The following is a 25,564-nucleotide window of genomic DNA, read 5'->3' as shown; positions in this document are numbered from 1 at the left end:
CTGAGCCCTCAAGCTGTGGGGTCTGCACTAATGCTGGGAAGTTAGTGTTCAAGTTGAATTGTTGAACACCCAGCTGGTGTCTGGAGAATCAGATAATTGGCTGTAGGTGTTGGAAAACTCTCCAGACCATCATGCCAATTTAGATGAAGAGAAACCAAACAGCTGAACCTGACCTGTGGACCCCAGATATACCTCACTGGTCTAGAGATAGATTATTGGTGAAAGGCTGAAAACACTGGCTCCTTTTTCACAGTAATGGCACTATGATTGTCATTAACTTCTCCCCTATTTAAAAAAAAAAAAATCAGGGTAAAACTTAAAGTGAACAAATCTTTAGTAAGGAACTTGAATCTTTACATATGTATATACCTGCCCAACTGCTACACAGATCAAGATATAGAACATCTCTAGCACCCCAGAAGGCTCTTGTGCCCCTTCCCAGTCAATATCCCCAAGGCAACATTATCTATCACTGTGCTTTAATTCACCTGTTTTAACATTTAATATAAATAAGTGGAATTATAGTTACTCCTCTTTTAAAGGTCGCACCTCCCAGTACTGACACAATGGCAATTAAATTTCAATCTGAGTTTTTGCGGGGACATTCAGACCATAGTATTGTATGAAGCAATAACTTGTTATTTTTCATTGTTGTGTAATATCCCATTATATGATAACAATTAATTTTCACTTACCTATTAGTGGAATTTGCATTGTTTTCAGTTATGGGCTGAAAACATACATAAAACCGCTGTAATATTCTTTTAAATGTCTCTTGGTGTGTATAAGCGCCTTGTTTCTCCTGGGTATATACTGAATAGTGGAATTATTTCCAATTGTTTCCAATTATAACCCTCATTAACTCAAGTGCCCAAACCTGCCCAGTTCCCTGATTGTGTCAATTCACCCCCTCATCAACAATGTACGACGGACCAGGTGTGGTGGCTCATGCCTGAAATCCCACCACTTTGGGAGGGCAAGGCGGGCAGATCACTTGAAGTTAGGAATTTGAAACCAGCCTGGCCAACATGGTGAAACCCTGTCTCTACTAAAACTACAAAAATTAGCTGGGCATGGTGGCATGTGCCTGTAGTCCCAGCTACTCGGGAGGCTAAGGCAGGAAAATTGCTTGAACCCGGAAGGCGGAGGATGCAGTGAGCTGAGATCATGCCACTACACTCCAGCCTGAACAATTTACAACGGATCTGGTCAATTCTCAATTTTGTCATATTTAATATTGTTAGTTCCTTTGATATTAGCTTTACTAATGGGAATAAAGCATTAATTTTTAATTTTAAAAAATTTTGTTTAAAACTTGTGATAATTTTTATTTACCTAAAATTGGTGGTTCATGGATGCTGAATGTTGGAGAAACTGTTAGGACTCTTCCAAGTATTCAGAAATTCCTTGAGGATGTGTGAGTGTGTTTCTGCCTATATATATGCCATAACCACAGATGGATACTGCTCCAGACCCCACCCTTATTGCTTTGGAACAGACCTTTCTTTTCCCCATGAATAAGAAGAGTTTACTTGGGATCCCAGAGGGAGATGTTTCCCATCATCAGCAACATCTGGGGAACATCTGGCGAGTCCATCCCAGGACAGGGAGATGCTTTTCTGGAGAACACACATCACTTATTTGATTCTTTTTATTCTCCTGTATTTTCCCTTGTTCTCTTTTTCTCTTCCATTAGACTCCCCACTCTAAGCACCACTCCAGCCCTCACCAGCCAACTTCCTAGCCTGATTTCTATCTCGTCTGGTTTCCCCAGTATACAACCCAACAGGATGCAAACATAGGCAGCATGAGAGACCCTCATTAATTCTAGTGCCCAACCCTGCCCAGTTCCCTGATAAGCAGGCAGCATCTTCTAGAAACTGAGTCAAGGAATGTTGAAGCTGGTGAGGGTTCTCTTGTCCAATGCCTCCCTTCTACAGATTGAAAAGCTAAAGGCCAGAGAGAGAGGGGAAGGGAGAGTCAGGGACAGAAACCAAATGAGAACATCACTTCTGGGTATCATGGAAACCCCTCTTCTGCTGGAAACTTGGCCTGGAGATTAGAAGCAGGCAGGAAGGCAGGCAGTGGAAAGGATTCCTTGGGACCAGCAACGTCTGCAGCCAGCAGCCACAGTGAAAGCACAGCTGAGGTCTGAGGTGGGTGGTGGAGGATGGGTGGCCTGGGGGGTTACCCCTTAAAGCCCTGAGAGTGGAGTCACCTCTAGCAACAGACGCCCAGCTTTGTAGCCTTTAAGCTCCTTCCTGCGCATTCTCAGCTACACCATAGCTTCAGTATGCTAGCTGTGTATCCATCCACTGCCACCTCCAGCCCTGCCCTCTCCTTGAGCCCTAGCAACTTTACCCATTTACTAGGCACATGTTTAGTTTACTCAACAAGTTCTTATCAAGCGTTGCAGTTAGAGCAGTGATCAAGTCCAACATTGCTCCTGCCCTCCCACTGCTCACAGACAACACACAAGGAAATGCACAAGGAAACCACACAACTAAGTGGGTGCAAGGCAGGTGCGAGGTGGGATCAGCATCCTTGAAAGTTTAAAAGAGGACATACTCTGAGAACTGACCACTGGCCAACAGGGCTGGAGAGCAGTCATCAGGGGTGTGAGGTGGAAATGTACAGGGAAGGCTGGGACAGAATCATACCTCATGTGTAAAATAAAACCGAATGCAGAAGGACTAATGTTACAAGCACATGAACTGGCCAGGCGCGGTGGCTCACACCTGTAATTCCAGCACTTTGGGAGGCCGAGGAGGGCGGATCACCTGAGGTCAAGAGTTCGAGACCAGCCTTGCCAACATGGTGAAACCCCATCTCTACTAAAAATACAAAAAAACTAGCCAGAGGTGGTGGCACATGCCTGTAATCCCAGCTACTTGGGAGGCTGAGGCAGGAGAATCGCTTGAACCCAGGAAGCGGAGGTTGCAGTGAACCAAGATGGAGCCACTGCGCTCCTGCCTGGGCAACAGAGCCAGACTCCATCTCCAGGGGGGAAAAAAAAAAAAAAAGCACATGAACCAACAAAAACGACACGTTCACACATTAATGGCATTGAAATGGTCGCGGGGGAGGGAGTGGGAAATGAGGGTATGAAGAGAGAGGTTGGACTGCGAAAGTGAGAAAGGGCCAGATTATTCCGGTTTTGTAGGCCCCAAGGAGTTGAGACTTCATCAGGAGGGTACTGAGAAGCCACTGGAAGCTTGGCTCCAGCTGCCCAGACACCTCCCCCTGCAGGCCCCCAGGTACACACTCAACGCATCCGGAAGGACAGGGGCCTTTATCTTCCCCCAACCTGCTTTCCTCCTATTGTTCTTCCAGGAAAGGTAAAGTGGAGCAGACCCCTGCCATTCTACATACACATCTGAGGCTGAAGAGGGGCTCTCACCATCGTCTCCACCCCAGATACCATTCAAACAGGCCAGGAGGTCACCCCCACCCCCAACCTGGAGGAAGGTAGAATGGAATCCTGAGGGCTGGGCTAGTGGCTGACAGCATTCATCTAGGACAGTCAGAAGAACCCAGAATGCAGCGGGAGCAGGACTGGGAGGGGGAGGGTCAGGCTCCCACGAAGGCTCCCTGGAGGAGGCAGTGCAAGCTGAGCCCTTAAAAGCGTTGGGATTCTGGTAAGCAGAGAGAGGGCAGGAGAGCATTCCAGTCGAGAAGACCGGCTGCAGCAAAAGCGTGAGGGTGGAAACGCTCGAGGTGATGGGTAGACCCGTACCTGCGGTTGGGAAGTGGGGCTGAGGGTGGGCTCCCAGGCCAGGACTTGGTTGCCGGGGCAAGTCGTACCGGGAGGGTTGGCCCTGAGTCAGGAAAGGCCTTGGCGGGAGCAGAGAAGGCAGTGGGCCATTTTAAGTGGCCAAGATCTGGCCCGGAAGAAACCAGACTTTTTATTTTTTTAAGGGAAGGTTGAGGTGGGAGTGGGGAAGCTAGTTCCAAGAACCCCTAGTTTGGAACTTCTGCAGGGAAGGGTCTCTTGGCCCGTGGGCAGGGGTGATGTTCAGGCCCACTGATTACATCCATCCTTCCCGCTCCCCGCCTCCCTGCTCCCCACACACCCCAGATTCCTCTCCAGCCACAGTTTACTTTTCCGACGGATCTGGGGGTGGGTGGTAGGTTGGGGGCGGAGGAGGGAACGTTTAGATTCGAATATAATAAACTCCCTCTAGAGGGGTGGGGGTGGAGAGCGTACGGGAGACGTCGGCTGTGCCACTGTCTAGCCCCTGGCCTTGCTCCCGGCCTCAGTCTACCCATCTGTAAGCTGGGGCGGTGGGGCGAGGGGGGATCTCTACTCCCGGCTCTGCCAGCTTGAGTCGTCCGCGCCTTTAGGGACGGTGCTGGAAGCGGGGCGGGGAGGGCTCTGGCGGGAGAGGGCTGGGGGCGGAGAGCGGCGGAGGCGCAGTCGCCGGGTCAGAGTCCGCAGGGAGGCCCCCAGGCCGCTGCGCCAGGCTCCAGGCGGGGGAGGAGGCGGCGCCTCCGGGGCGGGGCTGCCGGGCGGCCTGGCTGGAGGCCCGGCGTGCGTCAGCGCAGTGAGCCCCGGAGTTTTCCACTGACGAGGAGGGCGGAGCGGCGGGCGGGGCTGGGCGCAGCCAGTCTCCCGCCGCCGCCGCCGCTGCCGGACGCGCAGAGCTAGGGGCGGCTGGACCGACGGCTGCCGGGCCGAGCGCACAGAGTCGCGGCGCTGGGGGCGTCCCCCGCCGGGACGCGGGTCGCGTCGTTTTCCTCCGCGAGCGTCCGGATTGCAGGTGAGCGCCGAAGGGCCTTGGGCCCGGCAGGACGGGACTTTGGGGAGGGGGCGTTCAGCGCGAGTGGCACTGCCGCTCCTGCCTCTTGCGGTTCTCTCCTCGGCACCCTGAGCGGGCGCGGGGGCGGGAGCTGCCCGGCTTTGACGGCGTGCCGCGGCCGGAGTCGGGGGCCCGGGGTCCGGCCAGCGGGAGTCGCAGGTTTTCTGCTCCCCTCCCCCGCCCGCCGCGGTAACCCCGAGAGAAGTCACGGCTCCCCGAGCTCTGCGCGAGTGGGGACAGAGCAGGGCTTGCGCGCGAGCGGCAAGGCGACGGGGGCGTGCGTCCGCGGGCGAGTTTCCTTTTGACCCAGTTGCCTGAGAACTTTTCAGAAGTTCCTCGCGTGGCCGGAGCAGGTGACATTTGTCGCCTTCCTCCTCGGGCTCCCCCCTCGGGGAGGCTGCGGGAGCTGCGGCGTGTGCCGGGCGCCCCCGGCCGGCGGGGGTCAGGGAGGGAGTGGAGGGATGAGCGAACAGGGAGGCGCGGTGAGTCACGGACCCCGGGAGGGAGGGAGGGAGGGATTGTGTCGTAGGCTCACCTGTTTGTCAGTCGCCGTCACTCTCAGAGGCCACTGCTGTGAGTCACGGGCGCAGCTACACCGGCCACCCGCAGGCACACGTAGACTCTCTCCCACGCACTTCTCCTCCTTCCGCAGCACGTATTTCCTCCCCTTCCTCAGTTTCTCCTCCCCGGGGCCCATTCACAGGCACGCACTGTGGAGATGCCCACACCACAGCCATAGTCACACACTTAGTCACTCCCGCTCCTGGCACAGTCACACACAGCCGTAGCCCACACTCCTGACACCAGAGAGTCCCTCCCCGTGTCCTGCTGCCCACCCAGCACCTCCACCCAGAAGTCTCAATCCTTTTGGAGAGTAACTCATCACCTCCCCCGACCCAAATCCTTGACAGCCCTGCCCTCTTCTTTCACCACATCCCAGTATCTGCCTTTCTCCTATGCCCTTGGCCTGTCCTCTCACCTGGCCCTGGCAGCACCTCCAACCGGTCACACCCCCTCCACTCCCGGTGCTGAGCCACGTTTTTAAAATGCAAATCTGGCATTGTCACTCCCTAGTTAAGCCCTCTGTGGCTTGCTGTGCCCTCAAGCTAAAGCCTGCCCTGGAGCCCAGGATCAGCCTCGCGGGCTGCCCCTCCTCCGATCACACTCTCCTGGTCCCTCCTCCTGTTCCTTACCCATGCGGAGTCCCTATCTGGAACTCTGCCTACTTTCCTTCCTCAAAGAGACCTACCTTCACCCCAGCCGTACCCTGTCCCACCCTTCAGACCCTCCATCCCAGCAACCCACTCTATTTGTCCTCCCTGCTCAACTCAGAGCTTCAAGAGGGCCGCAGTTGTGTAAGTCTTGCTCCCTGCATGCGCGAGTGCCTGCCACAGTGCTTGGCACGTATTTGTTGAGCTTGGTGCCTATTTGTTGAATGAATGAATGAATGAGAGAGGGAAGAAGGCCCGTCTTAGGTGGAGGAAGCAGTCATTGTCAGGTGCAATGTCCCTTCTGCAAGAACAAGTGCCTCATGTAGCCAGCATACATTTGGCACCTATCCAGTGCCAGGTCCTGAAGGCCAAAGCTGAGGAGCCATCCCCTCCCCCAGCTCTCCTTCAGAGGGATGCTTGGGGAGGAAGTGCCAAGGCTTTCGGTCTGTCCTCTCTGGGCCACCCAGGCTGGTTTTTCAGTGGGGACTAGAGGTGCTGGGAGGTGCCCTCCCCTTCTCCCAGGAAGTTGTTCCTGAGGGACAGGGGTCATGTGACCCCAAGTGTTTTGGGGGGACTGGCCAAGGCCTGGGGCTCAGAGGTTAAAGGACACATTCTTCAGATTCCTGAAGGGGGATGGAGGCAGCTAAAGGTGCCCCCTCCCTAAGACTGGCTTGGGCTGAGGCCTGGGGCACTGGTGGGACTGCCGAGGTGGACAGAGGAGTTGCTGTGACTTTTTCAAGCCCCGCCCCCACTTCTCGAAAACAGCCCTTGGTTGCTTGGTGCCCAGGGGTGAGGTGGCCTTTCCTGGATTCGCATAGTGTGACCTGAGTGTGTGGATAACCGTGGCCAGTTGAGTGGGGGGTTGTCAGTGCCTGTGTGTGGTGGCAGGAGGGCTGCCCAATTGTCAGGGCTCAGATCCCAGAAGAAGCCTGGCTCTCTGATTCAGGGCCTGTCTCTGGGGTTCCTCGGCGGTGAGGTATTTCTGTCCAAGCCAGCTCCTGGGAACTGCTTTTCCTTCCTCCAGGACCCTAGGGAGGGGGCTGTGCTCACCCTGGGAACACTGCCATGGTCAGAATCCTGATTCCTGGGTAGCTGCTGAGGGCCCCTCCCCCCACCTCTGACTCACTGTCTGACACTTAGATTCTCACTATCTTTCATTCCCTCTTGGCCTCTCCTTGTCTCTGGCTCAGTCTTTTTGTCTCATCTCCTGCCTCTGCCTCTTAGCCTCTGGATTCCCACGTGGAACAGAGGAACACGAGAACCAGGGGCACTTCCCCCGCCTCTCCAGAAGGAGTATCAGGGAGGAGGTAATTTCTCATTTCATTCCTGCGCTGCAGATTTGGAAGGGATTGTTCATCACTAGAACCTGCAGCATGACTGTAGCTTCCCTGTGTCTCTGTTTCCCTGTCTGTAGCTTGGAGGTCATAACCTCCTCACCTTAAGTTCTCTTTCTGTGGACATCCCTTAGGCAGAGCCGCAGTGTGTGGCTGAGCCTGCTTTCCTGACATCTCTCTCCATCTGGTACCTCTTGGGGAACCGGGGAGCCTCCTGGGATTGCGTACATTGGCACCTGCCTGCAGCCTGAGCTTCCCTCTGTTGCCCTCAGAGCCACCCCTTTTGAGCACCATTCTTGCTTGTACCCTCTGGCACAGCTGGGGGATAGACATGTGATTCTCCTCCTGCCCCTCTTAAATTAACTGTGACAGGAGCAGGAGAAGGTCACAGTGACCAGTCGCCCTCAGCAACCTCATGTGCATAAGATTGCCTGTGCAATTGGGTCTATACCCGATATGCAGGGCTAGTCTGCTTACCTCTGGTATTATCAGGTGCCCTCTCTATGCCAGACTCTGTCCTAGACATGGGCACGGGGGCAGCCAGACAGAGATGCCCTCAGCGTGAGGCAGATGAGCAATGAGGCCCCTGCAGTCTGATCAGATAAAGTCTGTGATGGGGAAATACCAGGGTTTTTGGGAGCTGTCTTACTTTGGGCTGCTGTAATAGAAAGTCCACAGACTGGGTGGCTTAAACAAAAGATTTATTTTTCACACCTTGGGAGGCTGCAAAATCCAAGATCAAGGCTCCAGTCAGCCTGATGAAGTCCCTCTTCTTGGCTTGCAGATGCACACCTTCATGCTGGGTCTGAGCTCACATGTTGGAGAGGGAGACCATCTCTTTTGTGTCACTTCTTATAAAGGTGCTAATAAGGTATCATTCGTGGCCTGATTACCCCCCAAAGGCCCACCTCCAAATACCGTCACACTGGGGATTCAGTCTCAACATAAGAATTTTGATAGGATACAAATATTCAGTCCCTAGCAGGAGCGCAGAGAGGCAGGAGGAAGGAGTAGGAGAGTCAGGAGGCCCCTCAAAAGATGACTTTCTGAAAGGGAATGAGGCTGGGTTGTTCCAGCTTTGCAGAGGCCAGGAGGTGAGCGCCATGGTGGGAACTGCAAGTTCAGCTGGAGTATAGAGAGCAAGGTGGGGAGAGGGAAGCAGTGGCCAGGTCAGCTTCGGCTTTTTGAATTCTGGACTTGATCTTAATGTCAAGCTTCCCCAAGGGGAGCTATAGAGGCTATAGAGTGGTTCTAGGTGTGGCAGTGGCAGGTAAATGTGTGCTTTAAGAAGGTCATTCTGGCTGTAGGATCAAGAATGGCTGGGGAAAGAGGGCAGGAGCAGAGGGACATGGGGTAGCTGCTGTGGGGACAGAGACATGTTAAGGTTAGTAACGTTTTAAATTGATAGTAACCTAAATGCGTAAGTATATAAATCGTATGTGTCCATAAGATGAATGTTTACAATTTTAGAGTTCCATGTAACCACCCTGCAGATGAACATAGAACTTTTACAGGTCCCCCAGCCCTTCCTATCCCCGACCCCAGAAAATTTCCCTCATGACTGTCTCCAGGGTGTCCTTCTCCCTCCCCTGGGGAACCACTGCTCTGACTTATATCATCACGGAGTAGTTCTGCCTTTTTTTTGAACATTTGCATATATCTTGTGTCTGGCTTCTTTCACTCCGCATGATGTCTGTGAGATGCATCTGTGTCGTGTGCATCCAGGAGCTGGAGCTCTTTTTTTTTTTTTTTCCAGTGTGGAATAACACATTCACTGAGCACTTATCACTAATCTAAGAACATGTGACGTGTATTGATGCTTCTCAACCTCCCAACCCTATGAGGTCTTAAGACAAAGAATTGGAGGCACAGAGAGGTTAAGGAACTTGCCCAGGATTACCCAGCCAATTAGTAGTGGAGCCAGAGTTCAAAAGCAGGTAGTCTGGTTCTGGAGCCGAAGTTCTTAACACTATGCCACGTGGCCTCCATTATACCTACTGGGTCTGTCCCTGGCTTTGTGTGGATTAAATGGATTTACGTGAACTCCCAGGCATGGGGTGCCTGGATGTAGATGGAGGGAGAGAGAGGAAGGAGTTGAGGATGACTGCAGGTTTCTGGCTTGAGTGACTGGGTGGGTGGTGGGGCTGTTACTAAGATAGGGAACACAGGAAGAGGAACAGATGGCATGGGGGGTGGGGAACAGAGACAAGGGGTTCGATTTGGGGCCTGCAGAATTTTATGTTTCTAGGGGATGGCTGGGCGGAGACACCAAGTGGGCAGCGGGTCCTGGGAGATCTCAGGCTGGGTGTGTGGTGAAGGAGGCGTTCACGGCCCTGTAGATGGCATCTGGAACCTGGGAAAGGATGGGGTCTCTTGGCAGGATGCAATGGGGACAGGATGTGTGGGTGGTGTTTGTCCATATGTGTGTTTCCGTGTGGTCTGTGCATGTGTGTACACGTGTGTATGCCTGCCTCTGGGTCATGAATCCCCCACCTCCTGGGAGAGCCTGCAGGTCAGCTGGGAGCTGGGTTGTTTTTGTTTGTGGTTTGACCCTGCGGGGGGGGTGGTGCCAAGCCTGAGAAACTACCCACGGAGAAGCCCCCGGAAACATCTGTGAGTCTTCTTCCCCCAGGCGCAGGGTGGGGGATTGGCCAGGGAGGGAGATTTTCTTGCTTCTCTCACGCTTGCCTAGGGGAGGCTGTCCCTGGGGGTAAACATTATCCAGTTAGTAAGGTTGACAGCAAACCCTACAGGATTCGGGGACTTCGTAGGTGGCTGGGCAGAGGGGGAAGGAGTGCTTGGAAAGGACACCTGAGTAGAGGAGACCAAGACAGCCTTCTGGTTGGTTTTTCCTGTTCTCTCTCATTTCCTGTGATGGCAGTGGGGGAAGGGTTCCCCAGCACTGGGGCCTCGGCCTCAGCTTCAACTTCCTTTCCCTTTCCCTCTGGTGACCTCCCCGAAGGCCCAGCTGGAGCAACAGACACAAGGTAGCTGTACTCAGCGTTTGGGATGGAGTCTTCTGGGGCTTGCCAGACCTTGGGAAGGGCCATTATTCGCTGAAGCATTCCAGGGCGGGAGCCCCAAGTCTCTTCTGCTTGGATAAGGCCAGCCAGCTGTGGGAGTGAGTCTCTGGTTAGACTTCTGCTGAAGGCCGAGACTCTCACACGGGAGACAGTGTTGGGTTGTGGGGTGCTCCATGTCACGAAGCCACGGACAGGAGAGACTTTGGACATTAGGGTCAAATGAGATGTGAAAGAGACAGCCTGAGTGGCTGTGGTCACACAGGCCTGGAGGCAGGAGACTTCTTGACAGTGGAGCGGGGGTTTCTAAGGGAAAGTCTGAGAAGCTCCCACACCGGGAGGGGAAGGGCTCAGAAACTACTCCGGTCTAGGAGTGGAGGCCAACGTCAAAGCCAGCCTGTTCCCCAGAATGCCTGGCTAGCCTGGAGCAAGGGCCCGCAGCCCTGCCTATGTGCAGGGTGGCGTGCCTGTGTGGGTGTGCTGGAGGAGGAGGAGGAGGAAGCAGAGCCACCATACCATGGCCGTGCGGGCTGTGCGGGCTGGAGGGCGTACACACACACACACACACACACACACACGCGCGCGCACACACACACACACACACACACACACAGGCACACAGATGCGAGCGGGCTGGAGGGCGCACACACACACACACACACACACGCACACAGATGCGAGCTGTGTGAATCACCCAGCCTGTGAGTCAGCCCCCAGGATTCCTGTTGGGGAATGAGTGAGACCAGGGTGAGGTCTGTCAGTCCATCTGTTGGTCTGTCTGCCTCCTTCCCCTGTTGGTGTGGATGCGTGTGTGTGTGTGTGTGTGTGTGTATTGTAGGAGGTGGTGGGGAAGGTACCTAGTGCTTGGGAAGGCTTTGGGCAGAGGTGGGAGTTTGACACATCAGGCCATGGATTTGAACATTAGTTTGGAGGGAGGGAGGTGCTGTGTCTTGTGCAGAGATCCTCCTGGAGACCGTCCTCCGCCACACAGCGCTCCACAGGCAGGGCTGGAGGGCAGAGGCCAGTTTCTGGGATGCCTTGGAGGGTCAGTGGGAGGGATGATGACCCTGGCTGGAAGCCCACCTGCCTGCCACTTAGAGCTTTCTCATTCCCACTCCAGGCTGTCTGTCCCCAGACCCCAGAGCACCTCCGGCACCACCATGACTGGGCTGTTGAAGAGGAAATTTGACCAGCTGGATGAGGACAACTCCTTGGTCTCCTCCTCCTCCTCTTCTTCTTCCTCTGGGTGCCAATCTCGCTCCTGCTCCCCAAGCTCAAGCTCTTCTGTCTCCCGTGCCTGGGACTCAGAGGAGGAAGGCCCCTGGGATCAGATGCCCCTGCCTGACCGTGACTTCTGTGGCCCCAGAAGTTTCACCCGTGAGTCCTCCCTCCCCAGGGAATTCCATCACCTGCCTTCCTTCCTGAAAGATGAAATGTAGAGGTCCTTGACAAAATGCCTTTGGCCTCTGGAGGTCACGTCCCCATGGAGGTAGCTCTCACGAGCTGTGATACAGTGGTCACTCAGTGCCCACTGTCCAGGGGCACCTGAGCCCAGCTAATTCACCTTTGACCTTGGGAGTAATGACATCCAGGATGCAGCTCTCCAGAGTGCCCTCAGGGCCTTCCCGGTCTGGCCCCTCCCTTCTGTTCCAGTTTCGTTTCTCCAATGAGCACCCTACCCTCCTACAAATGGAACTGGAGTTCCCCGCCCGCCCCATGCTTCTCTGCCATGGGGCCTGTCAAGCCGGTCCCTCTCCTGTCAATGCTGTCCATTTTGCCTGAACATAGTGAAAAGGGGTTTTTCCTGGTTATTTTCAAGCTTGCATAATTGTGATTCCAGACTGACGAACGTGGCCCTAGAGCAGTGTTTCTGGACCTTATTTTTCATTATTGTTCCCCAGGAAGCCTATTAAGACATTTTCTCCTTAATTTTCACCCCCACCATGAAATTTTAATACAATAGATGTGCTGTTTACCTTTTTATATACTGTATGTATATCTGTGCATTACACATAAAAAGAATATCATTTTTAGCACATGTGATCTAACAGTATAAACAGAAAACCTTTTAGAAGGGAATTCCCCCTGGTAGCTGGGTATAAAATTAATACAGTAAGTTGAAATATATGGAATTTCCAATATTTCACCATTACATGGTAATTTATTATGGTTCAACCTAATGAAAATACCAGTACGTAGCTTACTAATCAATAAACATTAACTTGTAAAGGGAAAGCCTTTTTAAGCCTGTTGCAGAACACAGAAATCCTACAAATCAATAAAAAACAATAGAAAACTGTACAAAGGACCTGTACATGGCTAATAAACATAGCAGAGATGTTTAATCTTACAAATACTGTCATTTAAACTGGAAAATAACAATAAGCCAGTGCTGACATGGGTGTGATGTTCAGTTTCAGCTGCTCCAGTCCCAGCCACACAGGCTCCTAAATTCACATTTCTTTTTTCAAAGTGGGCGGAGAGGGAGGAGGGGGAAGGCGGGAGGCGGGAGGGCAGTCTGGCATGATCTTCCTGGAGGTATGTTGTGCCTCACTGAAAACTAATACCCAGCATCTTTGCCTGCTTTCCAGCCCTGTCTATCCTGAAGCGGGCTCGCCGGGAGCGCCCAGGCCGTGTAGCCTTTGATGGGATCACCGTCTTCTACTTTCCCCGTTGCCAGGGCTTCACCAGTGTGCCCAGCCGTGGTGGCTGTACTCTGGGTATGGCCCCTCGCCACAGTGCCTGCCGCCACTTCTCTTTGGCTGAGTTTGCACAGGAGCAAGCCCGTGCACGGCACGAGAAGCTCCGCCAGCGCTTGAAAGAGGAGAAGTTGGAGATGCTGCAGTGGAAGGTAGAGAGAGCCCTCTCCGTGGCCCACCTCCTAAGGCAGTTCCTGGAGTTCTAACCTCGAGGGGTGGGTGTACCAGGGGTGGGTGCTGACTTGCTCATTATGTATATGGGGAAACAGGCCTGTGGGCCTAGTGATTGGCTTGATTGGAGTCTGTTGCCTGGGTTGTCTGCAAACAGGAGGCACAGAGGAGGGCTTGTGTCTATTTGCTGCAGGGGCTGGGGGCATGATACCTGAATCTGAACTTGAACTTTTTGGAGAGGGGGATGTGAAGCTGATATGAATTAGGGGGGTGCGTATCTGTCTGGTTAGGAAAGGGAGTCTGTCCATGATCTAGAGAATGCCATGAGTAGGATATCTCTTTTTTTTTTTTTTCCCAAATGCCCTGAGGACTGTATTCTTGGCTGTCCTGTTCACTGTCTACACACAGTGCCCATCACAGATTAAGCATGAGTAGTGGGAGGGTAAGCACATGGGGAGGGTTTGTCTAGTGACAGTAGGGCTAAGCCCATGTCCACGTCTGTACCTCTCACATACCTCTTTCCTGTGGATGCAGCTTTCGGCAGCCGGGGTACCCAAGGCAGAGGCAGGGCTACCACCTGCGGTGGATGCCATTGATGATGCCTCTGTGGAGGAGGACTTGGCAGTCGCTGTGGCAGGTGGCCGGTTGGAAGAAGTGAGCTTCCTACAGCCCTACCCAGCCCGGCGACGTCGAGCTCTGCTGAGGGCTTCGGGCGTGCGAAGGATCGATCGGGAGGAGAAGCGGGAGCTGCAGGCACTGCGCCAATCCCGGGAGGATTGTGGCTGTCACTGCGATAGGATCTGCGACCCTGAGACCTGCAGCTGCAGCCTAGCAGGCATCAAGTGTCAGGTGTGGTGGCTGGACTGGGCTGGGATGGGGAACCTGAGCATGGGGACTTCTTTGTACTCCACGGTAATCCTCACTTGTACCTCTACTTTCTGTGCAGATGGACCACACAGCATTCCCCTGTGGCTGCTGCAGGGAGGGCTGTGAGAACCCCATGGGCCGTGTGGAATTTAATCAGGCGAGAGTTCAGACCCATTTCATCCACACACTCACCCGCCTGCAGTTGGAACAGGAGGCTGAGAGCTTTAGGGAGCTAGAGGCCCCTGCCCAGGGCAGCCCACCCAGCCCTGGTGAGCAGGCCCTGGTCCCTGCTTTCCCACTGGCCAAGCCCCCCATGAACAATGAGCTGGGAGACAACAGCTGCAGCAGCGACATGACTGATTCTTCCACGGCATCTTCCTCAGCGTCAGGCACTAGTGAGGCTCCTGACGGCCCTACCCACCCAGGCCTGCCTGGCCCTGGCTTCCAGCCTGGCGTTGATGACGACAGCCTGGCACGGATCCTGAGTTTCAGTGACTCTGACCTCGGCGGGGAGGAGGAGGAAGAGGAGGAAGGGAGTGTGGGGAACCTGGACAACCTCAGCTGCTTCCATCCAGCTGACATCTTTGGTACTAGTGACCCTGGTGGCCTGGCCAGCTGGACCCATAGCTATTCTGGCTGTAGCTTCACATCGGGCATCCTGGATGAAAATGCCAACCTCGATGCCAGCTGCTTCCTAAATGGTGGCCTTGAAGGGTCAAGAGAAGGCAGCCTTCCTGGCAACTTAGTGCCACCCAGCATGGACGCTGGCCAGAGTAGCTCAGTGGATCTCAGCTTGTCTTCTTGTGACTCCTTTGAGTTACTCCAGGCTCTGCCAGATTATAGTCTGGGGCCTCACTACACATCACAGAAGGTGTCTGACAGCCTGGACCACATCGAGGCACCTCACTTCCCCCTGCCTGGCCTCTCTCCACCTGGGGATGCCAGCAATTGCTTCCTGGAGTCCCTCATGGGCTTCTCCGAGCCAGTCGCCGAAGCCCTAGATCCCTTTATCGACAGCCAGTTTGAGGACACTGTCCCAGCATCTCTAATGGAGCCTGTGCTGGTGTGAGGACCAGGATGCCTTTTCCCAGCCCCAAGGGACCTGTTGCTGCTTTCTTGTAATTGTGGGGCTCCCCAGAGTCTCTGTAACAGTCTCCCACTGGCTGGCTCACTCACAGGTGCCATGCGCACACTCCTGGTTTTCATACAGTTCTCTGGGTTTATTTATTTGTTTTAACTTTTCTGTACTGAAGAGAGGATTGGGGGGAGGGGCTTCCTGTTTCAGCTGCCCGGACCCCCACACCCACAGTTTGCTCTTCCATCTCCACAATGTGAGCCTGGAAGAGGAGAAAATGTGGCTCCTCTGGAGCTTGGCAGACCACTTTTCGGTCTTTGCATGATGTTCCTTAGCCCAAAGACGGTGAGACAGGGCTGAAATCAGGTGGCTTCTGCCATGCTGAGCCCTAGACCCATGGGTGGCTAAATCCTCTGGACTGTGAAGACTATAATTTATTTCCATAATTTATTTGGAGATTGAGGAGGCTTTGGTTGCACCTCTCTGGCTGGTGGGTAGTGCCGGGGTGGGGTGGGCACAGGCCCTCAAGGAGCCCCTTTTGCCTTGTAGTCTTACACCTTGCCCTGCCTGGGCTTTGGTGCAGACTGGGTGTGGATTTGAGCTCTATGATCTATGTTTGCTGCCTGGCTCCTGGATGGCTCTGCAGGCAGGTGCTGGCCAAGGACATCATCTAGGCAGGGGGAGAGGCTGGGCTAACCAGCTGTGACCAAAACTCCCTTCTGCCCCACCCTGCCCCCTCCACTTCCTGCCCTCTGTTCCATCTTCCCCTTCCCCAAAGGCCGTAGCCTTTATTCCAGGCCCAGGGATGTAGGAGGGGGAAGGAGGAAACAGGAGGCCCAGAGAGGGCAAAGGGCCTACCTCGGGCGCGAACCATGCCCCAGACTATTATCTCAGGGCTTTCTGGGCACTGCACTTTGGCCTGGCCCACCTGCCCATGCCCTGAGGCCAGTTGGTGAGGGGTGGCTCCTGAGGGCTTTTATACCCTTTGTTTGCTAATGTTTAATTTTGCATCATAATTTCTACATTGTCCCTGAGTGTCAAAACTATAATTTATTCCATTTCTGTGTCAGTGCCAAGAAACGCAGGCTCTGGGCCTGCCCCCTTGCCCAGGAGGCCTTGCCAGCCTGTGTGCTTATGGGAACACCTTGTACCTGAGCTTACAGGTACCAATAAAGAGGCTTTATTTTTAACAATGTGGTCTGTATTTCTGGGGTGGGAAGCAGGGGTACACCCTCAGGGGAATTGGGGATGGGGGGACAAGCCCTGTAGAGGGCAGTATGGACACAGGCTGTGTCGGGGGGTAGAAGTAGGCATACCCAGCATATTGGGCCTCTTTCCAGGCAAGCCAGTCAAGTTGGAGGCAGGAAGCCAGCTGAGAGGCTGACCAGGCAGATAGAGCACTTTTTCCTTTGGATTAACCTGTTCCTCTACAGTGGTGACCTGGGGTGGTGGGGAGGAGCAGCAACAGGGTCTTCTGACGGGGCCATCTGCTGGGGATGGTTGAGGGCACCCTTCTTCCTACACACCCACACTGAGCTGAGGCCTTGTCCTGAGGGTGAATTCACCAGCCTGGATGGAGGCAGGGCAAGGGGATATGCCTGGTCAAGGCCTGGTGATGGCCTTACTTAGCAGCTGTGGTCCATGAGGACTTGAGCCAGGGGGTCAGTGGGAAGAGCAGGGGGGAAGCTGCAGAACCTCATCCATCTGCACTAGCCAGACCTGTCTGACCTGTCCCTGGCAGCCCAGCTGGGCTGCAGGCCAGAGGAGTAGGCCACACCCTGCTCTGGGGAGCCCCAGTCTGGAGGCCTGAGAAAGATTGACTTCCCCCTTAGGAATGATAGTGATTTGTACAAGAGCTGGAAGGAGGAACTGCCAGAGGAGAACTGATTTGGGTTTCCTCGCTCTAATTCCCTGCCTTGGTCTGTACTGGGCTCACTCATCTCTTTGGCTTGACTGTTAAGAGCACAAAGCCAGAATGCTGGGCTTGAATCTTGGATTTTCTACTACCTAGTAAGGTGATTTCTGCGAATTACTCCCTCTGTGCCTGGGTGTCCTCGATACTACATGCAAATAGTGACACTACGCACCTCATAAGCTTGTTTAGTTCATATTTACAAAGCCCTTAAAGAGTGCCTGGAACATGCAAGTCCTGTGTACGTTTGCAACTTGCATCAATTTTCATGTTTCTGCCATTCTTTCTCTGTATCTTTAATCCTTTCTTTTTTGCCTGTCCTGTCACCCTTTAGGTATCTATCTCTTGCCTCTGGACATGCATGGACATGACCACATGGCTGTATCAGTGCCATTAGAGGACTCATGCTTTGGAATCTGGCCTGTGGTGGGGCAGTATGTCCCTGTAACCAGCTTAGCTAGGAATAGCTAGGCCTTTGTCTTCTCAGGGCAAAGTGCCCCGGTACACTAAGTTGTCCTGTTTCTTCTTCACTGGTGCCTGGAGACCCTTTTGTAGAGATTACTTCAGCATGCACAGTCCAAAACCTGGGTTCTTCCAAGGGCTCTCAGGGTCACTCTGACTGGCCTGGTGGTCTGGGTGGCAGCCCTCAGCTCCAGTACTCTGGCAGGAAGCCCCAACAGGCTTCCACCCCATGGACTCAGCCCAAGGCTGGACAGAGGCCTGCCTAGTCCCATCTAGGGCCACAGGGTTCTTAGTTTTTGTTTCTTTGTTTTTAGATAAATGAAGACAATCTAGGTTTTACAGCAAAAACATGATTAATACACAATCCCTTTACAGGATCATTCTCCATATAGATAGACCTGTCAACAAACCTGTCCCAACAAAACTGGGTTGTAAAGCAGATCACAGAAAGGGAACTGGGTTTTCCCATAGGAAAGATAGTAGTAACCTGGGGAAAGCATTCCAGATCCCCAGCTTCTATCAACAACCATACATGTGATCAGCAGTGTGTTATAAAAACGAGGCTCAGCAGCCATCCGAGTTACACTGTTCCAAAGGGACCCTCATCTGTCCACTGTTCCCAAACCTTAGTCACTGGACAACTGCTCTTGAAAACTCTGCCCATATCTGCATTCTACTTACTCTAAATAATTTTTCTTCAACTATATCAGTATGCTTAAAAGTTAAACCCATCCCATGGAACAGCACCCGTAAATTCCTGACTTTGCTGTGCTACTTGGTTTTCTATGTAAAAATGATGTGTAAGCACACCGTTATTAAACTTTAAAATGTTTGCTGTATATCACTGGCAGAGAGTTGTGCCATGATTTGGGAGACATCTAATTTCCTGCCACAAATGGGGACACTAAGACCCAGAGAGGGGAAGGGACCTGGGAAGTCCACATTCGGAGATCCTGACTGTCTCCGAGGCTTCCTGACTGTCCTGAGGCCAGACTGTCCCATTATTGGCATCCTTAATGACATCAAGGAAGAGTGATATTGGGAGCACAGCAAAGGTGCCCTCTGTCACCCTCTTGCCAGTTGCAGTTAACATTATTCATCTAAATAGGAACCACTGCATTTGCCCTCTTAGACATTAAAAGGGTTTCTGTAGGATGTTAGATGGCCAGTGTCTTTTGTAAAAGCTGAAGTGGGAACTATTTTTTCTTGGAATGTATTTCCTTGTGCCAGGCGAGGGTAGTCAGGTTTGTCCCAAACTGGTAAGGACCAGAAGAAGCCAGCTGGACTTGGTGGGGAGTAGGGGGGAGGTGGCAGGGGAAAGGGAAACAATGCATGGACAGGGTGGGACAATGGCCCTTGCACCCTGCAGGCCCTCTCACACAGGACCTTTTGCAGCTGATCCTCCTGTCTGGGCACACTGCCCACAGCATCCTGGGCCCACCGCCAGGCAGACTCAGAGGGTAGCATGGAAGGGAGGAGTAATTGCTTCTCTAGCTCCAGGATCCTGGAGACCAGACAGGAGAAGGGCAACAACCATTGAAAAATAGCTGAAGGGGATCCTTTTCTACCACCATTCCACTAGAAGCCCCCTCTTTGCTCCCCTTTGCCCCCTCAAAGAGTCTGGGATAAAAGCGAGGTCTGTTAGAAAGCACCCAATGAGCCCAGCAAAAGTTAAGCCAGTTGATGTCTTTCTTCCCAGAGCAACATTTCTTGTGCCTTAAAAACATAAAGCTTTGGGATGACCCTTAGGTCAGATGAAACATGATTCAAAATAAACCACATACACTCTAGTAATGGGGAAGAAGGTGTCATTTTCTGAATCCCTTCTCCACTGACCCACTTTCCATCCTTCCACACAACTTCAGTAGGTTGATGGCTTCTACCGCAGGCCCCTTGACCCCAGCTAGGGCCTCAGGGACCTTCGGGCCTTTTCCAAAATTTCCTCCCTGATCTTGGGGTAGTTGGGGTGCTCCCTGAGGACCTGGAACAGAGAATGGGTATGCAGTATCAGGCAGGGTTCCCTACCACTACACCAGGCCCTCCCCGCCAAGACTGCTGGCTTACATCGTGGCAGATTTCGATGGCCTCCACAAATTTCTTGTCCTTCAGGTAGTTGAAAGCAAGTCTGAAGCCTACCAGGGGCATGGAGAGCATAGATGGTGGCACCCTGGTGACCTGAGAACCCCTATGGTTCTCATAACGGCCAGGGTACAGGCCTTGAGTTCTGGGGTCATGGTGGGGATCCTCCTGCCCACCTCCCTCCCATGTCCATTCATGTGCACCCTGGCTGGTTGCCTTACCAATGGCAGGGTTGGCGTGATGACTGTACTTCCAGGCCAGTTTGTAGTTGGTGACTGCATCCTTGTAGGACTGCTCCTTCTCCATGATGAAGCCCATGTACTCAAAGGCCTTGTAGCAGGACTGCAGGGAAAGCCAGTTAGAGCCTCTGCTGGTTCCCTGGGCCAGGGTGGGACTAGGACCAGAACCAGAAGCAGGCAAGGGACAGAAGTGAGCTGCCATAAACCAAACTGCCAAGGGACCTCGGGGTACCCCAACCTTTGCAAGAAGCCAACTGTGTGCCCTCCTCTCAGCTACCCCAGACACTGGTGTAACCTCTTTCCCTGCAGCCCTCCTGTTCCGCCACTCCCATTCCTGGCCTGCTCTGACCTGCAAAAGTCCCTCCAGGTTGGAACCCTTGAAACTTTCCCATCTTTTTCTGTCATTTAGTGTTCCCTCCTCTGGACATGACACGACCCTGTGTACCTCCTCTTACCTAGTCCATTGCCCTTGATCCTCATTCCTATTCTGGTCTGTTGCCCATGTGCCCCTCTCAGCCTGCCTCTTCCTGACTAGTTATTCCATATGACCTCTGCCTGCAAAGCCTGCTTCACCTTCCTGGAATGCCTAGAACCCTTTCTGCCACCCTGCAGCCCCAGTGTGTGTGTGGCCCCTTGCCTTGTTGTACTGCACACAGCGCCGCAGCAGTTCTAAGGCGAGGTCAAACTTGCTGCCCTGGCAGTAAATGTCGGCCAGCAGGAGCCAGCTCTTCTCCAAGTCCTCAGCCTCACTCAGCACCCAGGGGGCCTTGGCCAGGCGCTTCAACTGCATACGTGCCTTGGGGATCTGCTTCAGGAACACATAGGCTTGTGCCAAGGCCAGCAAGGCAGGGACACTGTCCTTCTACACATCGGGTGGGAAATGGACGTCAGCATGCCTTGGCCGCCTGGTCAGCCTCAGCCCTGCCACCTGCCCATGCCCGCCAGTCCCCACCAGCCGTACCTCAGCCTGCGCTATCTGGATGAAGCTGCCCAGTGCAGCCTCCATGTTAGCCTTCTCCTTGGTGGCCAGCCTGCAGAGGCCCTGCAGCAGCCGCAGCTGGGTCTGGCTGGAGGCTGAATTCGGGTAAAACTCACGCAGCAGTTTCTCGGCGGTGCTCACGCCCTGCTGTTCCAACTCCTTCTTCTCTGTGTAGCTGCAGGCGTTAGACTTGGGTGTCAGACCCAGGCAGGTGGCCTGCCTGCGTGGCCCTCACCTGGCTTCAACCCAGAGGCTGCAGGCTCTCTCTAACTTCCCCAGGGTTCCGCCTCTGCCTTCACGGGCCCTTACTTGCTCTCGGCCCCCTGGTTCTCAAAAGCCTCTCCGCCCACAACCTCATTGTCTGGATTCAGACAGATCTGCACCATGTGGTAGATGGCGCTCTGGCCCCAAGTGCTGTCCTTGCGTGCCTTGTTCAGGAACTTTAAGGCTTCGTTGGGCTGCCCTATGTGCCTGTAGTGGAGAAAATACCAAGAATCAGTGAGGGAAACTGAGGCCCAGACAGGGCAGAGATATACAAGGGCCACTTTGTGAGTCTGCACAAAGCAGAGGCTGGATCGCTGGTTTCCCAGTTCCTCTGGAGGAGACGCAGGCGTCGGACCTGGGTGTCGGATGCAGGCCAGTGGCCTGCCCAAGTGGCCCTCACCTGGCCTCCATCCAGAGGCTGCAGGCTCTCCCCGACTTCCGAAGGGTTCCACCTCTGCCCCTGTGGGCCCTCACTTGCTGGGCCTGGGTGTCCTGGAGGCAGAATTTCCGCTCCCTTTGTGCAGCGCAAGGGCCTAGCCTATCTGCCAGTAGGGCTTCCTGCACACAGCTGCCCCTCAACACACCACACCCAACTCACCAGCAGTAGATACCTCTGCAGTAGTTGAACCCTGGTTCCAAAGGCACCCGGCTGGACACCTTCTTGGCCAATTCAAAAAAGGCAGGAATGTCTTCAAGTTTACCACTTCTTCTTAGCAGATCGATTAATTTATTCAATACCAAAAAATTGTCTAAAATAAGAGACAGAAATCTCCAGGCTGAGATGCCCAGTAGCTGTATCAGATGAGGGTGCTGGGCCCCTAGGAGAGGCCAAGAGATACTGCCCATCTGGGCTGAGCAGGGACATTCCAACAGTTCCAGGGTTGAGTAAAGAATAATACTAATGCTTAAAAATAGTAAAGAATAGCAGCTAACACTTACATAGCATTTATATTGTACCTGGTATTAAGTGCTTCACCTATACATTAACTGCAAGATTAGGTAGGTACCTAATCCTTTTTTTTTTTTTTTTTTTTTTTTTGAGACGGAGTCTTGCCCTGTTGCCCAGGCTGGAGTGCAGTGGCACGATCTTGGCTCACTGCAAGCTCCGCCTCCCGGGTTCATGCCATTCTCCTGCCTCAGCCCCCCAAGAAGCTGGGACTACAGGTGCCCACCACAATGCCCGGCTAATTTTTTAATATTTTTAATAGAGACAGAGTTTCACCGTGTTAACCAGGATGGTCTCAATCCCCTGACCTCGTGATCCGCCCACCTCAGCCTCCCAAAGTGCTGGGATTACAGGCGTAAGCCACCGCTCCTGGCCTAGGTAGGTACTCTTACTGTATCTGTTTTACAGATGAGGACACTGAGACATGGATAAATAATTTGCCGAAAGTTGCACAACCAGTAAGTGGTAGACCAGGACTCAGACCCAGGCAGCCTGGCCCCAGGACCCATACTCCTAACCATGGTGACCTCCTGGGCCTATGGGCACACTGCCATGGGCCTGCCAGGGCTCCAACCTGAGCCTTAGGTCTGGCCCCTCTCCCCAGCAAGAAGTGGTGGTTTTATGCTGCAGTGAATGGGAATGAAGCTATACAACAGAGGAGAATTTCTAGTCTCTCCAAGTGGCTGTGACCTCAAAAGGGGACTGTGTTGAGCCCCACTGGCTGTGATTTGGGGACAGACATGCTGTCCTGGGTCCAGTGCCAAGTCCTTGAGACCAGGAACTGGCCCCTTAGACTCGGGAAGGGCCGGCACGTTCCATTGGGTCTTTATCAGTTTCCTGCTTCTCTGGAACAATCAGGGAGGAAGGGGCTTCCTCCGCCCAGTCAGGAAGGAGGGAGAGGTCCCACCCTTTTCTGGGAGAGTGGCCCTTGCTCAGTGGGAACTGGTGCAGGCAGTCTCCATGGGCAGAATTACCTGGCACTTTCTCCAAGACTTGGTGGTAAAGATTGATGGCCGCTTCATGTTTCTGTTTTCTAAACATCAGGTCAGCCATCAACTATCAGAAAACACACAAGCTCCAGATTTCCCAACAGTGGCAGCTTGCATGGGTGTAAGGGGAGGCGGGGGGTATGGGGGTGATGGTGGTGGTAGGAAGGGAAGGTAGAAAAGGACTTGCAAGGCAGCCTCCCCAGGCCTTGTGAGAAGCTGCCACAGGAGAAGCCTGAGGGTTTCTCAGGCCCCCACCCAGAAGGTGAGGACTTCCCAAGGTGGGGGGCAAGAAGAGCTGGGTTGAGGATGGATGTGGGAAGGTAAGGCCAGTGGTAGAGACCAGTGGGGCTTTTTGATAGCCTACAGGGAAAGCCTCTCCACCCATTCTGAGAACTGCCAGGCAATAGAGGTAGGGATGAGGACCCCTCCTTGTTCTGCAAGGGCTCAGCTTCTGCTCCTGGGCCAGCCCGGAGGAGGTCTGGATGATAGGGAGGAGAGAGGCAGAACTGGGGAGGGCTTTTCCTGAAGCCCCAGGAACCTATCCCACCCTTGCCTTCACCTACAGTGGATGTGCTTTCCCCTGGGATGAATCAACCTCACCCTACCTTAGACTGGCCCAGGAGGTTGATGCTGCCCACTGCCAGCCAGCCCACCCCTTCCGGCTAAAGGGCAGAGTAGGTGCAGCACTGAGTCCTCTGCCTGACAGCTCCTCAGAGGTGTGTCAGTGAGGCATCTGAGGTTATGGGGCTATGGGGCTAGGAAGTAGCCTGCATCTGGTCACAGGGACCCTGGGAAGGGAGGAAGGGAGGAAGAGAGGGAGGGAGTGGGTACTGGGGGCTTCCTACCACAGAAGCAGTCTCATGGTTCTGCTCAGTCTGCAGGAGGATGGCACAGTGCTGCTCACACAGGTCCAGGTGCCCCTGGAGCAGGTAGAGCTGTGCCAGCTCCAGCATCACCTGGGACAAGGCCGGACATAATAAACTAACTAGTAAACACCATGGGAAACCCCTGGGATCATCCTTGACAGCTCTTCTCCTCACACCCCACTTCTATCAGCTCTGCTTTCAAAATATGTCTCAGATTCCCCAAGTGAACATCTCTGGCCTTCCCCTTCTCCCACTCAGTTCTCCAGTCATACCCTGTGTCTTACTAACCTCTGAAAGTTGGGCCAAGCTAACACATACTCATCCTTCAGCTTCAACTCTGGCCTCACTGCTCTGAGAGTCCTCTGTGCCCCAGATTCTGGGGCAGGTACCATTCCTCCAAGTGGTGCCCTGCACCCCCATGCAGGCATGTATTGCCTGGCATTAGTGCTGCCTGTGCTCTCGTCTACATGCCCTTACCCAAGGGTAATCTGTGGGCAGTGACCAAGCCTTGCCCCACTGTGTCTCCAGAGCCAGGCACAGTACTTGCCACATATTAGATTAGGTATCTGTTAAATGAATGAGTATTAAATGAATGAATGGATCTGTCACTAAGCTCTTCATCTACTGTGTTGGCATGAACTCCAACTACGGTTCCCTTATCTGGAGCCACACCTCCCTCACAACTCTAGGCCCTCTTGGAAGCTCAGCCTGCACTTCATGCCCAAAGTGCCCTGGCAGCTACAACCCTCATCATCTCCCCACCTCCAAGGGGGACTTGAAAATGTCAGACTAATGTGACTTTCAGCAATGTCTTTCCCACTATACCCTTCACATTTGGCTATGCAAGGTGAGCCTTGCTCCAAGGGCTGCAGCAGGTGAGGTCCCAGGTCAGCAGGAGCAGGCACCTTACCCCAGAGGCCACTGTTAGCCAGCTTCCCATGCCCATCATATCTGTGACTCCTCAGGGAAGAATGGAGAAGGAACTGGCCCCTGTACCTGGTCAGGGAACTCAGCAAGGCATTGTGCCCTGAGGGAGAAAGCAGCTTCTTGCTTTGAGGGTCACTCACCTTATTGTCAGTGGGCAAGTAGGAGAAGACATCCTTATAAGACCGTACCACCTTGTCATACTCTTTCTCTGCCAGGTAGTGCTCTGCAAACTGGATGCAGATAGAGGCTGCCAGTTGCTTCTGGGAGGGGATCATTTCTGGTTGCTCCAGTGGAACTCGCTTCAGTATCCGAGACTGGAGGTCCAAGGCCTTAGGAAACCAATCAAGCCAGGATCAGAAACTCAGAGCCTGACATACCAGTTCACAGAAAGTACCAAGCTCTTAATTCAGATCCAGAAGTATAAAAAATGACATCTTCAGTGCCCTTGGGCAAATTTGGATCACTCTGAATAGGCAAAGCCACTGGCTGAGTACATGAGGCAAGCTGGCACTGCCTCTGGGGGCAGGAGCAGAAGCAAAGGCACTCAAACAAAACATGCTTTTGTACTTTGCCTGTTTACCTGCTTCCATCACACCTTGAGGCTCTGTGTCTAATTCGCTTTGCTACACTACAGGCTAGAACTAGCACACAGTAGGTGCCCAAGGCACACAGTAGACTGTTCTGTTCTGTATGCCGCCCTACTGGGAATTTGAGGACGCAGCCAC

At 53.5% G+C, this 25,564-nt stretch overlaps 2 protein-coding genes and 1 long non-coding RNA gene across 6 annotated transcripts in view; 1 reads left to right on the top strand and 2 right to left on the bottom strand.

The window, feature by feature from the left end:
- Nucleotides 1-3,572: 3,572 nt before the first annotated feature.
- Nucleotides 3,573-16,366, top strand: CSRNP1 (cysteine and serine rich nuclear protein 1). 3 transcript variants are annotated; one of them, XM_015131308.3, is made up of 5 exons: nucleotides 3,573-3,717; nucleotides 11,485-11,741; nucleotides 12,956-13,215; nucleotides 13,769-14,083; nucleotides 14,181-16,366. In XM_015131308.3, exons 2-5 carry the CDS (start codon nucleotides 11,525-11,527, stop codon nucleotides 15,168-15,170), a joined length of 1,782 nt encoding a protein of 593 aa, XP_014986794.2. In that variant the 5' UTR covers nucleotides 3,573-3,717; nucleotides 11,485-11,524; the 3' UTR covers nucleotides 15,171-16,366.
- On the bottom strand, nucleotides 12,331-14,506 carry LOC114676320 (uncharacterized). The gene is made up of 2 exons (XR_003727248.2): nucleotides 13,750-14,506; nucleotides 12,331-13,381 (listed from the first exon to the last, which is right to left on the bottom strand). It is a non-coding gene; the product is annotated as an uncharacterized LOC114676320 (long non-coding RNA).
- Nucleotides 16,367-19,216: 2,850 nt separating the features above from the next.
- TTC21A (tetratricopeptide repeat domain 21A) overlaps nucleotides 19,217-25,564 on the bottom strand; it is a 31,538-nt gene continuing 25,190 nt past the window's right edge. Inside the window, exons 20-29 of one of the 2 annotated variants that reach the window (XR_013413803.1) lie at nucleotides 24,980-25,168; nucleotides 23,892-24,002; nucleotides 23,032-23,113; nucleotides 21,710-21,860; nucleotides 21,157-21,318; nucleotides 20,830-21,022; nucleotides 20,506-20,730; nucleotides 19,851-20,023; nucleotides 19,615-19,682; nucleotides 19,217-19,531 (exon numbers count right to left, since the gene is read on the bottom strand). Coding sequence is in view for 1 of the 2 variants with exons in the window: in XM_001083557.5 (XP_001083557.3) it covers nucleotides 19,454-19,531; nucleotides 19,615-19,682; nucleotides 19,851-19,971; nucleotides 20,506-20,730; nucleotides 20,830-21,022; nucleotides 21,157-21,318; nucleotides 21,710-21,860; nucleotides 23,032-23,113; nucleotides 23,892-24,002; nucleotides 24,980-25,168 (1,380 nt within the window). In the remaining variant the exon portion in view is untranslated. The remainder of the gene's footprint in view (nucleotides 19,532-19,614; nucleotides 19,683-19,850; nucleotides 20,024-20,505; nucleotides 20,731-20,829; nucleotides 21,023-21,156; nucleotides 21,319-21,709; nucleotides 21,861-23,031; nucleotides 23,114-23,891; nucleotides 24,003-24,979; nucleotides 25,169-25,564) is intronic. The other variant, XM_001083557.5, reaches the window with a different exon arrangement.

This window comes from Macaca mulatta, chromosome 2 (assembly GCF_049350105.2).
Source record: "Macaca mulatta isolate MMU2019108-1 chromosome 2, T2T-MMU8v2.0, whole genome shotgun sequence".
Classification (NCBI taxonomy): Eukaryota; Metazoa; Chordata; class Mammalia; order Primates; family Cercopithecidae; genus Macaca; species Macaca mulatta.
The sequence above is the reverse complement of the archived record's forward strand: the minus strand, read 5'-3'. Positions and strand labels throughout refer to the sequence as shown.

Coding starts and splice junctions, on each gene's coding strand:
- CSRNP1 (XM_015131309.3), top strand. CDS start 10,219: ATGGCAGTGGGGGAAGGGTTCCCCAGCACTGGGGCCTCGGCCTCAGCT. Junction 11,742..12,955: donor TGGCCCCAGAAGTTTCACCC/GTGAGTCCTCCC, acceptor CCTGCTTTCCAG/CCCTGTCTATCCTGAAGCGG. Junction 14,084..14,180: donor TAGCAGGCATCAAGTGTCAG/GTGTGGTGGCTG, acceptor CTTTCTGTGCAG/ATGGACCACACAGCATTCCC.